This window comes from Monodon monoceros, unplaced genomic scaffold (genome assembly GCF_005190385.1).
Source record: "Monodon monoceros isolate NGI ecotype Baffin Bay Population unplaced genomic scaffold, NGI_Narwhal_1 Super_Scaffold_5, whole genome shotgun sequence".
Taxonomy (NCBI): Eukaryota; Metazoa; Chordata; class Mammalia; order Artiodactyla; family Monodontidae; genus Monodon; species Monodon monoceros.
Window position 1 is genome coordinate 60080361 of NW_021703782.1, and position 15177 is coordinate 60095537.

At 44.4% G+C, this 15177-nt stretch overlaps 1 protein-coding gene across 1 annotated transcript in view; it reads left to right on the forward strand.

Moving 5' to 3' along the window:
* LOC114884591 (histone-arginine methyltransferase CARM1-like) overlaps positions 1–15177 on the forward strand; it is a 262834-nt gene that overhangs the window by 161282 nt on the left and 86375 nt on the right. Inside the window, exons 3-4 of the mRNA XM_029203636.1 lie at positions 1697–1803; positions 2770–2874. Coding sequence (XP_029059469.1) covers positions 1697–1803; positions 2770–2874 — 212 coding nt within the window. The remainder of the gene's footprint in view (positions 1–1696; positions 1804–2769; positions 2875–15177) is intronic.

Consider the following 15177-nt stretch of genomic DNA (forward strand, 5'->3'; position numbering starts at 1 on the left):
TTAAAAAAAGGTTTCCAAATATAAGTGATATCATATAGTATTTGTCTTCCTCTTTCTGACTTATTTCACTTAGCATAATACCATCAAGGTCCATCCATGGTGTTGCAAGTGGCAGGTTTTCCATTTTTCTCGTGGCTGAATGATATTCATATATATATATCATATCTTCTTAATCCATTCATCTATTGACAGATGAATTGAAACAGTTTCACCAAGTTCATTTATCATTTCCCCAAATTTATTGAATTCACATTTTCAACCTGTTATTGGGTGGCTGTTATGTTAGCACTATGTTCTGAAGACTAGAGATAAATAAGGCTTGACACCGTGCCCCCAAACCATGCCCTGAAAGAGTTTGATATAGAGAGAGAGATGGACACTTTAAACATTGAGAAATTGGGTAAAATGTGAAATAAGATGGTAAGCTGAGAGCATGAGATGAGAGCACAGGTTCTGGTCCCTAGCTACACATGAAAACTAACTGGAGGCTTTTGAAAAAAGTAGAGATGCCTTCTCCCCACTACCAGAACATTGAATTTCTCAGTATAGGTGGAGGGTCCAACGTCTACATTAAAAAATTCTTCCTAGAGAAGAATTCTGGTTTGTAGCCAAGTGTTGAGGCCCCCTGTGTTGCAGCAGTTCATTCTGCCTATGGGTGTTGTAGAACACAGCAGTGAAGAAATGCTCATTGAACTGAATCTTGGAGAATGAATAGGAGTTTCATGTCAGAAGGTAATCCAAACAGAAGAGACGGACAGGGGTTTCAAAGTCAAGAAGCCAGGCCAGGCCCAGGTTGAACTGGGAATGTGTAAGCACTTCAGCAGCACGGTGGGCGCGTAAGGGTGTAGTGCAGGTCTTATGTGTGCAGGAAATGGGGGCGAGGAGGGCGCGCACACAGGGGTGGACAGACCTGAGGGACTGGAGCTCATGGTGAATCCAGACTGGGTGGGCGTTAGGGATCCCATGTGGGCTGTAGGAGAGAGACCCGGTCACAGCACCAGCAGTGGAGAGGAGAGACCCCAGGCAGCGAGGACCACTGGGCAGGACTTTGAGAGACATTTCTAAGGCGGAAGTCACAGAATTTGACCACTGTGCATGCTGTGTTATCTATTAGTGATATCACTTCTGGTATTCTCTGAGCCTTCACTTCTGTATTTTTTTCCTCACACAGTAGAAAGCATTCCCTTGTATACACATATCCCCAGTTATTTTACCTTTTCTCTATACACTTAGGGAATACTAAATATGAAAACAAAGAAAACTTGTCACTATAATGATAGAATGAGATTTTATATATATACTCACTTATATACATATATATTTTGTATTCACATATATTTTATTTTTCATATCATCAACAATCACCTTCCTCAGAGCACATACTGAGAATAAGCCTATGAACTTTGTTAGCACCGTACCAGGAGAATTCAGTGAGCCCGGACTCTGCCTGTGTTCCCTTATGGTCTCAAACTTGACATTTCTGAATGCAAATATGTCTGACAAGTGTAAATAAGGGTGTCACACCTCAGAGTAGTACCCATTCCCACCTCGCCGTTCCTTATCATGCGTGTGTTCAGAGGTGAACACGCCGTTTTCATCTTCTAATAGCTTCTCAGTTGGAATTTTGTGAAGAGTACAGTAGTGAGTGCTGTGGTTTCCAAGATGTAGAAATGGATCTGCTTTCTTCTCCTTGCAGAATTCAGCGCATTTTCAAATACCTTGAAAAGATGCCGGCATGAGGAAAAGGAATACTCAGTGTTCAGCCAGCGGACAGAAGAGGCGTCTGCCATACAGTACTTCCAGGTCAGGGGAGCGGTCCCAGGTGGAGCTGAGTCGTTTCAGAGTGACACACACCTGTGAATATACCTGGGCGAGGCGGTGGGTGGAGAAGAGAGTGCAGCGGTGTTTTCTTTTTCTTCTGCCGCGCTGTGCGGCATGTGGGATCTTAGTTCCCCGACCAGGGATCCGAACGCATGCTCCCTGCCTTGCAAGCGGGGAGCCTTAACCACTGGACCGCCAGGGAAGTCCCGAGAGTGCAGCGGTTTTTACTGTGTGGTCCTCTGACCAGCAGCAACAGCATCACCTGGATTGGGATCTTGTCTCTGTCACTTAGCGAGTTGTCAGGACTCGGGCTCAGTTTCCTCAGCTGAGGAACATACTTCATTTGTTGTGGTGATTTAATTTGATTAGAGGATGTATGTGAAACACTTAGCATGGTGCCTGGCACATAGAAAACTCTACCAAATGGTGGCCATTACAATGATGGTATTTATTACTCACTGTCGATGCTCATGGATTTATACGTACCACGTCACCCAACCGGCTTGCCTCAGGATCACCACCGTCACTGCCTTCTACCACACCCCACCCTCTCCTGGGATTTCTATCCAAGGCCCATCTTTCTCTCTAGGCTGATGGGACTCATCAGGGCCGTCCCTTTTGGCCCTGGCCCCTTTCTCTCTCACTTACCTCTGTTATTCTTGATCTGTGCTCTCTCAGCCTCTGCTTTGGGAGGGGGGACCCTGGGCACCAATCTGGTCAAGATCTAGGTCTGAATCCGCTGTATGGATCAAAGTTCTGAGGTCTCCTTAGAGTTGTGGGCCTTACAAATGGGGCCAGTGTGGACAGGCCCTGGGTGTCCCAGCGCCTCGGCCCCCCGCTGTGTTAGACCAAGCCCGCCTTGACCCAGGTGGCTGTAAGAGCCAAGTACCCTTGAAGGTCCTGCCTCGTGGCGTGTTTACCCTCCCTGTCCTTCTCTCTCCCTTACAGTTTTATGGCTGCCTTTCCCAGCAGCAGAACATGATGCAAGATTTTGTGAGGACAGCCACCTACCACAGAGCCATCCTCCAGAACCACACTGACTTTAGAGATAAGGTAATGGTGGCGGCAGGTTATTAATCTCAAACCATTTGAAGAAGCCTTGTCAAAAACTAGGCTGAGCATTCAGCTTCGATAGAATTACCATACGACCCAGAAATTCCACTTCTGACTGTATACCTAACTAACTGAAAGAATTAAAAGCAGGTGTTGAGGTAACTGTTGGTACGTGAATGTTCATGACAGCACTATTCACAGTAGCCAACACGTGGGAGCTTTCCAAATGCCCATCAACTGACCAATAGATAAACAAAATGTGGTATATCCATTTGATGGAATATTATGAATATTGTTTATATTGATATTATTCATAAAAAGAATGTAATGCTGATGCACGCTGCAATGGGGATGAACCATGAAAACATATGCAGTGAAAGAAGCCAGCTACAAAAGCACATATGATTCCATTTATAGGAAACATTCAGAATAGAAATCCATAGCGAGAAGGCAGACTAGTGGTTCCCAGGGGCTGGGGGAGGGGGACTTGGTGGGTACAGGCTTGCCTTTTGGGGTGATGAAAATGTCTCGACAGAGGTAATAGTTGCATAACATAGTAAATGTACCAAAACCCGCTGCATTGTACCCTTTAAAATGGTTGATGGTTAATTTTATGTTATGTGAATTTTACCTCAGTAAAGAAATTAAGTTTTGAGAGCCAGGAACTCAAGAGACTAAATGCACTATGCTTTGGGGCACAGGACAGGTTAGGAGCTGTATTGCTACATAATGAATAGCCCTTATTGTGTCACTTTATTTCAGTTTTCTTTTTTCATGGACTCCACAAGTGCCTGCATTTATTTCCTTCACAACATGGATCCGAATGGTGAACGATTGCTAACACTCTGTGCAGGTGTTGTCCCTTATTTTCCTACCTGCTAAACAGCCGAGGTGTTCAAGATACTATACAGCTCATCTCAGAAACAGGATCACTGGTCAGTGAATCAGCAGTCATGGGGTCTAGTTTCATATTTTCCCATTTAAGTAGCTCTGTGATCTTAGGCAAACACTAGATTTCTCTGGGCCTCACAGTCTCTTCTATTGCCATAGTAATTGTAGACCTGTGGCCTTTGAGATTTGCAGCATTAATTCCCCAGGAGGAATGTGGTAGAACATTGAAACAAGGATCCCAATCCCTGCATCCACACCCATTTGTGAAGTTGTACAGCTGCTCCTTTCATGAAGAGATAGTTTAGTTTTTTATTCCTTATCTCTGTGCAATCCTTGGGATGTACTTTGATCAACAGAATGTGATAGAGGTGACGTTGTGTGAGTTTCAGAGCCTAGGCCTTCATGAGCCTTGTGGCTTCTGGGCTCACCCTGGTGGAACCCTGAGACCACCATACTGTGACGAAGCCCTGTCTAGCCTGCTGGGGGTTGGGAGGTCACTTGGAGGAGTGAGGCAGTCCAGTCAATAGCCAACACCAACTGCCAGGCCAATCACTGAGGCCAGCCTGGACCTTCCTGTCCAACCAGCCCTCCAGCTGAATGCAGGAACATGAATGAGTCTAGGCAAGACCAACCGAGAAACTGCCCAACCCTCTCACAGAGCTGGGAGAAATAATACGTTGGTTCTCGTTCAAACCACTAAATTGTGTTGTGGTTTATGATGCTGAAATAGTTAATTAAAGTAGAGAGAAGACACACGAAAAAATAGTGATAAATAGGCCCCCAGCTAGAAGTTGATTTGCTCGTGGGTTGCTTTCTGCTGTCATGTCCATTCTGCTATAGAGCCGTCAGAGAATTCTTAATTTTGGTTATATTTTTTCAATTCCAGAATTTCCATTTGGCTTTTCTTTATGTCATACATTTCTTGACTGAGACTATTTATTTTTCCCTTGATTTCAGTAGTGTTCATGATTGCTGCTTGGAGCTTTATTATAATAGCTACTTGAAGGTTTTTGCCAGATAATTGTAACATCTGTGTCACTGCTGTGTTTGCTTCAGTTGATTATCTATTCCCAGGGAATTGATATTTTCCTGAGTCTTCCTATGCCAAGGAATTTTAAATTGTTTTCCATACATTTTGAATATTACGAGACTCTGGGTCTTGTTTAAAGCCTATGGAGAGAGTTAATATTTCTGATTTAGGATGGATTCAACCTGGTTAGGTTCGGACTGCGTGTTCCATGCCACTAGTTGATTTTCCAAGGGCTCTGGTTCCCGTGTCATTTCACTTTTCAGAGCCTTAGCAGTGCAGCTGGGCTCTGTTCCATGTGCATGTCACTGGATGGTCAGTCTGGCACCTAGGCAGAGTTCTCAGAGTTTTGATGTGCTAATGATCAGGTCCATGCATGTATAGTTTGAGGGGTGAGTACAGGAATTTATTTTAAAAAATACTTTATGGGGTTTCTTTGCCCAGTTCCTTCCACTCCATGATCTCCCTGATACTTTCTGGTTCCCTGGGACCCCTTTTGAGTCTCTGGACAAAAAGCTCACTCTGCCGTGCACGTCTCGCCTAGGTATCGCCAAGCAGAGAGAGGACAAAGAGAGGGGAAAAAAGCAGTGGGGCTTGGCCCCAGTTTTTGGGAACTATGGCACCATTGAAGGCAGAGAGAGTTTCCTCTGTCTCATAGTTTGGGCTGATGTGATGCTACGACCCCCACAAGGTTTCTGGGGGCTGGAGCATAGAAGAAGGGAGGAAAGGGATGGAAAAGAAAGGGGGGGGGCAAGGAAGAGGAGGAGAGGGGAGGGGAGAGGAAAAGAAAAAAGAAGAGCAAGGGAAGAACAATTTCCACACTCTCTTTGAACATTCGGAGTTCCCCTTCTCGCAGCTGGAGCCGGAACAGAGGACACCTCCCGCAGCTCTCTTGCCCGCACCCTGGTGTCCATTTCTGATGTGTTGAGTTCAGGCCACGGGTGAGGGTAAGGGGGTATGGATCAGTAGTATTTCAGGTTCTGATCCTCTTTCCCAGTCTCCCTGCTACCATTGACTTTTCAGAGGCTTCAAGTAGCTGCTCCATGCATTCCGTCCAGGTTTTATAGCTGTATTCAGTGGGAGAGTCAGGGTAAAGTGGGCTTTCTCCTGCTTACGCAAAACTGGACATTTTCAAAAAGTCAAATGTAGGTACTCTGGTGGATGAGTGTGTTGGTAAGAGAAAAAGATAAGGCCAGAAATGGCCATGCTTGACCAAAGGGTCTCATATGTCTTGAGGTACCAGGACCCTTGCTTTGCCAGTGGGGCATTCCTGGTGAACAGTGAGGAAGTAATAAGCATTCCTAATGAAGATGACCAGGTTATGGTAGGTAGGCAAGGTGAGGATGGAGGGGAAAAGCTTGTTTCTTTTGACACCTTACCTGGTCTTCAAGGCTGTGGATAAGCAGTCTTACTGACCTAAGTCTTACAGGTTTCTCATCAATTAAAATAATTCAACTCTCAACTGTTGATTGTAATACTTTTATTTGGGGAAATTTCTCTCCTTCTGAAATTGCTTAGCTTTTTTTTTTTTTTAAGTTTTTTTTTGATGTGGACCAATTTTTTAAAGTCTTTATTGAATTTGTTACAATATTGCTTCTTTTTTTTTTTTTTTTTTTAATGTTTTGGTGTTTTGGCCACAAGGCATGTGGGATCTTAGCTCCCCGAGGGATCGAACCCACACCCCCTACATTGGAAGGCCAAGTCTCAACAACTGGGCCGCCAAGGAAGTCCCGAAATTGCTTAGTTTTAATCTATAATCTATTTTCTATTTTCTATATTATCTATAATCTGTTTTTAATTCTGGTTATAGCTTCTAAAGACCACTCCCCCAAATTACTTGCATTTGATGAGTTTTTCACAGAGTTTCATATAGATTTTGTCGTTCATCTGTAAAAACAAAGACATTGGACCAGATCATCTCTAAGGTCACTCCCACCTCTAAACTCATTTGATTCTACAAAATACCTTTTTCCTGCCAGCCTGAAATGGGTTTTTCTGCCAATGAAATAAAATAGGCATCCATCTGTTGGGGTTTATGAAGGTGATAATTAATCACATGACTGATAATTAATTATATCCCTTTTCCCCTCTGAGTTCTGAACCAGTTTAGAAATAGACACAGATGTCAGGTAGAAATCACAATATCAGCTTTATTTTTGGTAATGCTGTTTGCAGAATGGGGCTTGGGCCTGTATCCACATAAGGCTTCCTACCCCTTTTTTCCCCCTCAAACTGAACTTTTCCTCTCACTGGTATGCTGAACATGTGGTCTCCCCAGACAAGTCCACAGCCTGCCCAGCAAGCTTCCACCTGGGGGACTCAAGAGCACATGCTTGGGTGGAGGATCGGCAGGCTGGCCCTTTCCAAGTACCAGCACTATGCAAGCTCAAACCATTTTCCAGCATCACCAGCCAGATAAGTCACTCCTATTAGGAGATAAAAAGAGGAAGGGGAGATGACCTCTCTTGCTTCTAGTACTGCCCACTCCTGGGAGTAAGTATCTCCTCCCCACTGGAAACTGAAGGAACAAATTGTGTCAGTTTTAATGTCCCAGGAATCCCCTCAGTCCTAGACAGACTAGGATAGTTGGTCACACTAACTCCAAATCTATCAAATCCACCACAAATCCAAAATGTTTAAAACTCCTTTTCTGTTTGCTTCATCATACAGAAGACCCTCCTTGAATGACCCCTCAGTCCATGGAGGACGCTACCTTTTTACTAAGCTCTTGTGTTCTTTCTCATTGAAATTGGTTACCTAAAAGGGCATGGGTTTAGAATGATCAATACCAATGGCTATTATTTATTGAGCAACTCAGGTATCTGCAAGCACCATGCTGAGAGCTTTCCATACAGTGTCTGTCTCAGTTCAGGCTGCTATAACAAAAATACCATAGACCGTGTGTCTTAAACAACAAACACTGATTTCTCATAGTCCAAGATCAATGTGCCTGTAGAGCTGGTGAAGGTTCATTTCCTGGCTTGTAGACAGCAGCCTTCTCGCTGTATCCCCACATGGCTGAGAGAGAGAGGAAGCAAGCTCTCCTCTGTTTCTTCTTATAAGGGCACTAATCCCATCATGAGGGCTCCACCCTTGTGACCTAATTACTTCCCAAAGGCCACATACTCAAATACCATCACATTGGGGATTGGGGTTTCAACGTGTGGATTTTGGAGGGCACAAAAATTCAGTCTATAGCAGTTTCCTTTGATCTTCATTACAACTTTATTAGATAAAGACTAATATTTTTGCCATTTTAGAGATGAGAGAACTGAGACCTGGGAATGTTGATAATTTACCTGATTTTATACAACTGATAAATGAGAAAGCCAGAATTTGAACCCAGTTAACCTTACTTTAGAGCCCATGCACATAACCTGTGAAAGGCACTGCCATGGGAAGGTGGGTTGAAATTGCCAAGAGAGACTTGTGTTTCGCTGGGCTTAAGGGTGGAGTGAAAACATTGTGATTACTTAAACATCCCCATGCAGGTATGAGGCAGCATTGCACTGTGGTTATGTGCATGAGTTCTGGAGCCAGAGAGCTGAGTTCAAACTCCAGCTTGGCCACCTGCTGTGCATGTGCCATAGACCTTTATCCTGTGTGCCTTGAGGTCTTGAACAGGTTATCTAAAGTCTCTGGGCTTCAATTTCCTTATCTGTGAGCATAGCAGCTGCCTCCTAGAGTCCTTGCAGGATCAAGATGATACAATGCATAGGAAGTGCTTAGTATATTGCCTAAAATATCAACTCAGTCCATAATAGCAAGTATTATTATTATTGATGGTCTTGGGGATGGTGCTATAGTTTCTACCGCTGCAATAATTTTAAATCTTTCAAATCTTGATTTCTTCATTCTGCCTCCTCCATGCAGTTTTAATGAAAATCCTCTCTTGGCCAGAGCACTGCTGGCTGAGAACCCCATTTGGAATCTATCCAGGAAACTGAGGCTGCTGGAACCCACCCCCTCCCCCTCCTCAGAGTTTCTGTTAATTGCCATATGGCTATTTTTAGTTTCTTTTGCCTGTGCACTTGGAACAAGCAGGGAAAGTCCATCCTGCTGAGGGTACTGGGTTGTGTGAGCCGCAGGGTTTTAATTTGGAAATGTTTTGACACTTCATTTGTCAGGGCACCAGTTGCTGGAAACTTGTGAGAGTAAGCAGGAGCCGGGAGCTTATTATTTTTTTAAAATCAGCATTTTCACTAAAGGAGAGAATTCCCAGTGGCAAGAGCTGCTTAGTGCATCCAAAAGTGAGGCTTGGCTTAGGCAGAAGGGATTCAGGGATTTGAAAGCTTAAAAGGAAACATAAATAACTACAACAAACATGCAAAGCAACCTGTTCAGATTGTCAGCTGATACTCAGATTTGCAGAGCCTGAGCTTCCGGCTCTTCCAGTTTGAGTTTTCTTTGGTGTGGACTTATCGTCAGTTTGGTCGAATGTCCTTGAGTCCATCTCTGATCCTGCTCTGAAATTCTCTGACCTTAAAACACTGCTACTGGTTTATTTGGTTAACCTGGCACACTAATGAGGCCCAACCTTAATCACTGATGGAATCAAGGCTGTAACACAGGCCTGCCGGGTAGTCGTGCTGGCATGTGTTAAAACAGGTCTTGCTTCCTGAAAAAAATTTTAACCTCTTTAATGAGGTATGAAGCACGTACAAAAAGCTGTACATATTTAACGTATACAACTTGATGAGTTTAGGGATAAGTATACACCCATGAAACTATCATCACGATCTAGGCCATAACCATATCCATCACTTCCAAAAGTTTCCTCCTGTCCTCTTTATTTATAATGATAACTATTATTATTATTTTGTGATAAGAACACTTGACATAAGATCCAATCTCAGCAAATTTTTGAGGAATAAATACAGTATTGTTAACTGTAGGCACTAAGCTGTGAAATAGATGTCTAGGAAGTAAGAATTATTCATCTTTTTTTAAAATAAATTTATTTATTTTTGGCTGCGTTGGGTCTTTGTTGCTGCGTGCGGGCTTTCTGTAGTTGCAGCGAGCGGGGGCCACTCTTCGTTGTAGAGCGCGGGCTTCTCATTTTGGTGGCTTCTCTTGTTGCGGAGCACAAGCTCTAGGCGCATGGGCTTCAGTAGTTGTGGCACGTGGGCTTAGTAGTTGTGGCTCACAGGCTGTAGAGCGCAGGCTCAGTAGTTGTGGCGCATGGGCTTAGTTGCTCCGTGGCATGTGGGATCTTGCCGGACCAGCGCTTGAACCCGTGTTCCCTGCATTGGTAAGCGGATTCTTAACCACTATGCCACCAGGGAAGATCAAGAATTATTCATCTTGCATGACTGAAACTTTGTACCCTTTGACTAATACTTTCCTGTTTCCCTCTCTCCCCAGCCCCTGGTTACCACCGATCTACTCTCTGCTTCTAAGAGTTTAACTCTTTTAGATGCTTCATATGAGTGAAATCATGCAGTATTTGTCCCTCTGTGTCTGGCTTATTTCACTTGGAATGATGTCCTCCAGCTTCACCCATGTCGTCTGTCACATATGGCAGGATCTCCTTTCTTCTAAGGCAGCACGGTATTCCATTGTGTGCGTATGCCACAGTATCTTTATCCATTCTTCAAATCCTCCACATCTCGCTGCTGAGTGCTGTTAACCATTGACAGCAGCATCCTCATTTAGAACTGTGGAGGGAAGTGGGAAGAAAGGAAGTAACTCACGACTCCTGCTAGGTTCTTTGCATATCTTATCTCATTTTAATCCTTGCATGTTAGTCAGGGTTCTAAGCTGCCAGCATCAGAAACCAACTCTGCTAATTTAAGAACAAAAGAAAAAAGAATTTCCGAAAAGGATATAGGATCATCAGAGAGCTAGGCGTGGAGGCTACAAGGAGAAAAATAATTTCCAAAATCATGCTGCAGAATTGATCTCTGGGAGACATCCATGCAGCCAGACGTGGGCACCGCAACCTGCATAGGCTTCACCCGCTGCTACCCTGGAGTGTTGTCCTTAGAACCTTTCTCTGTTGTGCTGCTGGAACCGGGAGGTGGCCATGACCGCACCTGAGTGGATTCTGTGCTGTCCTGCGTCTGCACACTGTCAGCTTCACAGTGCAAGGTGCATCTTATCAGGAGAGCCCCGGTCATGCCTGTGCTTTAGCTTCAGGGATGCTGGAAAAGAGCAGCAGACACCTGTAATTTCCCAAGTGGGAGGCTGGTGCTGCCCCAGAAGTGGGACATTCTCCAAGCACAGGAAGGGGGTTCAGATGGTGAGAGGCACAGAAGAAAGGTAAACGCCCGCCACACCACACGACAAAAAAATTCAAGATATATTGTTAGCCTGATAGTATAGAAAAGGGACCAGGGCTACATAAATTTAACTAACTTGCTTGAAGGTACACGACTGCTAAGTGGTAGAGCTATATGCGAACTCACATCTGCCGGGACTGCACAGTGATTTGGGGAGCAACATAAAGCCATTCTCTATATGTTTTAGGTTGATAATCAAACTGATATTTTATTTTATCTCTGTGATCTTTGGAACGTGTATGGGGGCAGGATGTGATAGTGAAAAATGATCTCTGATACATCTATATATCTCTGCCTGTCTAGTGTGTGTGTGTGTGTGTGTGTGTGTGTTTCCCTATGGCTTGGACTTTGGAGGCTGTTTTAGTTTCCTAGGGCTGTCATAACAAATTACCACAAACTAGGTAGCTTAGAACAGCAGAATTTTATTCTCTCACAGTTCCAGAGGTCAGAAGTCCAAAACCAGGGTGTCAGCACGCCCATGCTCCCTCTGAAGGCTCCAGGGGAAGATCCTTCCTCGCCTCCTTCTAGCTTCTTGAGGCTGCTGGCAGTCCTTGGTGTTCCTTGACTTGTAGATGCACCACTCCAATCTCTTCTTTGTCACATGGCATTCTCCCCATGTGTCTATGTCTCTAATGTAAATTTCTCTCTCCTTGTAATGACTCCAGTCACAATGGATTTAGGGCTCACCCTAATCCAGTATGACGTTATCTTAATTTGCTATATCTGTAAAAACCCTATTTCCCAATAAGGTCACATTCACAGGTTCTGGGTAGACATGAAGTTTGGAGGACACTATTCGACCTAGTACCGAGGCCAAGGTTCACGTTAGGTCATATATCACAAAAACTCATCCCTGGGATAAATTCTCTGTAATACAGGTGAGGAGAAAGAGGTAGAAAATGGATGTTGGTCTTAACTGATCTCTTTGGCCCCTTAAGCTCTAAGGGGGTGTCCACATAGATTTCCTGAATGTGAGTAAAGCAGATGGTGTGTCTGTGCCAGGATTCTCCTGAGCTTGAATAAAATCTGCTCCTGTAAGAGTACTGGAGAAAGATGCCAGAATCAGCAGAGGAAAATGCTTTCATTTGGTATGAAAGCAAAGTGCAGCTTTCAAGGAGAGCCAAGAAGACTGAATAAACAACGATCACAGACTTTCAGGGCATTTGGGAAAGAGGGAGCTAGGGACTTTAATGCAGTAGATGGATTTTCTAGTCAAGATATCTATGCTCCAAGCCTGTCTCTGTACCTTTCAAGATGCTGACATGTGACCTTAATCTCTTTGGGGTTAATTTTAAAATGGGATAAAAACACTTAACACATGGTGGCTATAAGAATTCAGTGAACTGCTATACCAGAATCTCAGCACAGCATCAGAATTCTGCGGACATACTGGGAAATTTGAATCAGAAATCACTGGCACTTAACTGGGCTTATTAGGGTAAACTAGGTTATGCTGCTGTAACAGTCAACCCCCAGACCTCAGTGGTTCAAACCAATAGAGCTTTATATCGTGCTCATTTAATCCATTATAGGTTAGCGAAGGGCTGCATTTTGTCTCATTCTCACTCAAGGACCCAGGCTGAGGAAGCAGCCTCCATGTGAAACATGACTAGTCCCTGTTGCAGAGGGAAGCGGAGCGTGGCAGAGCACACTCCTTGTTCTTATATCTTCCACCTGAAAAGGACCCATGTTCACTTCTGACCACATTACATGGTCCAAAGCAAGTCATGTGGTCACTCCTAATTCCCAGAGAGCAAGGGATACAATTCTACCATGTGCCCATAAGGAGAACCAGAAATATCTGGTAAGTGGCACTAATGACTATCATACCAGATGCCACTCTTGCAAAATCATTAAAGAAGGGACAGATTGCTAAGGTGAAATTCGCAGTGCCTCAGCTCTGCATGGGAGGGAACTAGGAAAAAAAGAGGTTTGAAACAAATCAATATTTCACTGGTATGGTTTTACTGGCTAACTCACTGTGAACTTCTGCCTGGTGGATTCTCTTCCCACTACAGTTAAGGCATTTCAGAAACATCTTAGGGTTGAATTTCTAAACCTTTCCCATTCCCTCTAAGACAGTGCAATGACTGACTTTGTTAAAGGCTTATATAGAAGACTCTATGCAACAGTAACTTCTGAAGTAGATGTCTTTGTCTTAAAATCTGCTTTCCAGGGTAAAAATGTAAGTGGATAAATAGGATAAAGTCAGTAAAAAGGAGTTAAATTGCTGTGCTAGAACCTGGTCTTTTCCAGCACTGAACCAGGAATTGGGCATTGATGAACTTAAGAGCTTGTGCCTGTATCTTCTTTTTGCTCGATTTCCTAAATCTGAGGTACTGACACACTCAACTCCAGAGTGATGACTTAGGTTTAGAATTTAGAAGTTCAGAAACCCGGAAAAGACAGAATCACAGAAAAATGTCAGTAAACATGTTGAATTTTGTTTAAGTAGCACCATTTTCTTAGCCTCAGTCCCGTAAATCACAGATCATGCAGCAAAGGCTTACGTGGTAGTATTTTCTTAGGGAGGGCAATCTCAGTGGAGCAGGAGAGAGGCAGAGCAGACGGGGGGAGAGCAGGTGTGAGGGAGGGTGTTACTGAGCTTGCCACAGCTCGATGAGAGACTGATCACTCGGTGTCACCGGACATCATCAGGGAGGTCCTATGAAGCCACTCTGTCTTCAAACAGTTCATCGGAGGAGAAAAGGAGAATGACTTCTCCATTGGCTGCCATCTCCCACTGGTGGAGCACGCCCCCGCAGGGTGTTAACTCCCTACTCTTCATGGTGCACGTGCATGCGTGCCAAGTGGGTACTGTCGTGCCTGCCTCATGCCTCAGCTGGGACAAGGGCACTGCGGTAGGAGGCAAGGGACAAAGTGCATGTGGTGTGAGTGAGGTGGGCACTGTTTCATTGTACCCGTGAGCAATGTGAGGGAACAGGAGAAGCCTCCGCAGCAAACTCCTTCAGCTGTAGCAGCAGCAGTGAAACTCTGCTCCATGTTTCAAAGACCAGTACAAGCAATTCCTAGGGCCACTCTGGCCGGCCAGCAAGGCGAGCGTTCCATTCTGGCATGCTACAAAAACTGAAGGTGTTATAAATATCCCCCAAGCCAGGAACCTGGGAGTCAGGCTAGACTTTTTCTTTTCCTTTCCAGTTTCCAAATTCTTTAGCTTCTTTTAATCCAGCATTTTTGCAACTCCTCTTCCCCTTTGTCCCACAGCTGGTTCTTCATTCTCATTGTTACTATATCTTTCCTGGAGGATTGCAAATGTTTTCCGATTAGTTTCCCTACTTGTCCCAGTTAAGATAGCTTTGGCCTCCAGCAGGAGGAAATCCCTACTTAAATTGGCTAAAATGTTGGAGGTAGTATGATTCTGAGGTGTTTTAATTCATTTTCTCTGAGCATCACATTTCAATTTAACCACGTCCAAGAAAGAAGAAGCATCTTTCTTACGTCTGTCTTAGAAGGGGGAAAACCTTTCCAGTAGCTCCCAACAGATTTCCCCTCAGGTCTCATTAACATTTTATCACACACGCAAGTGTAGTGATCACTGGCAAGAGAAACGGAACCACTTACGATTGCCCTGGACCAATCAGGATCCCCTCCCTGGGACTGGGGATGGTTAACCACACAGAGGAGGATAAATACTCAATAAAGTGAGGTTCTGATAGGAAGTAAGAAAGGACTGATGTTAATTCGGAACCACCAGTGTCTGCACTGCACCCTCTGATCCTGTGCCCTCCAGCCCACGCCACCACTATGATGCTGAAACACAACTATGAAATAATTCTTCCACTGAAAACTCTTCTGTGATCCTTCTTTGCTTAAGGATTAAGTCCAAGCTCTTAGTGTCGTATACAAGACCATCTACAAGCAAGCATCAGCTTTTGCTCTTGCCATGTTAATTTCTCAACCATGCCCCCCACTTGTACCTCTAACACACGCATCATGCTCCTGAGAAGATTTGCTGCCTCCCAGACATGACTGGCTCTACCATTCTTGGGTGCCTTTGTTTAGACTGCTCTCAGTCTGGAGCTCTTGCCACCCCCTCCATTCAGATGGCACACGTAGACTTACCTCTTGATTTTCACTCCTCGG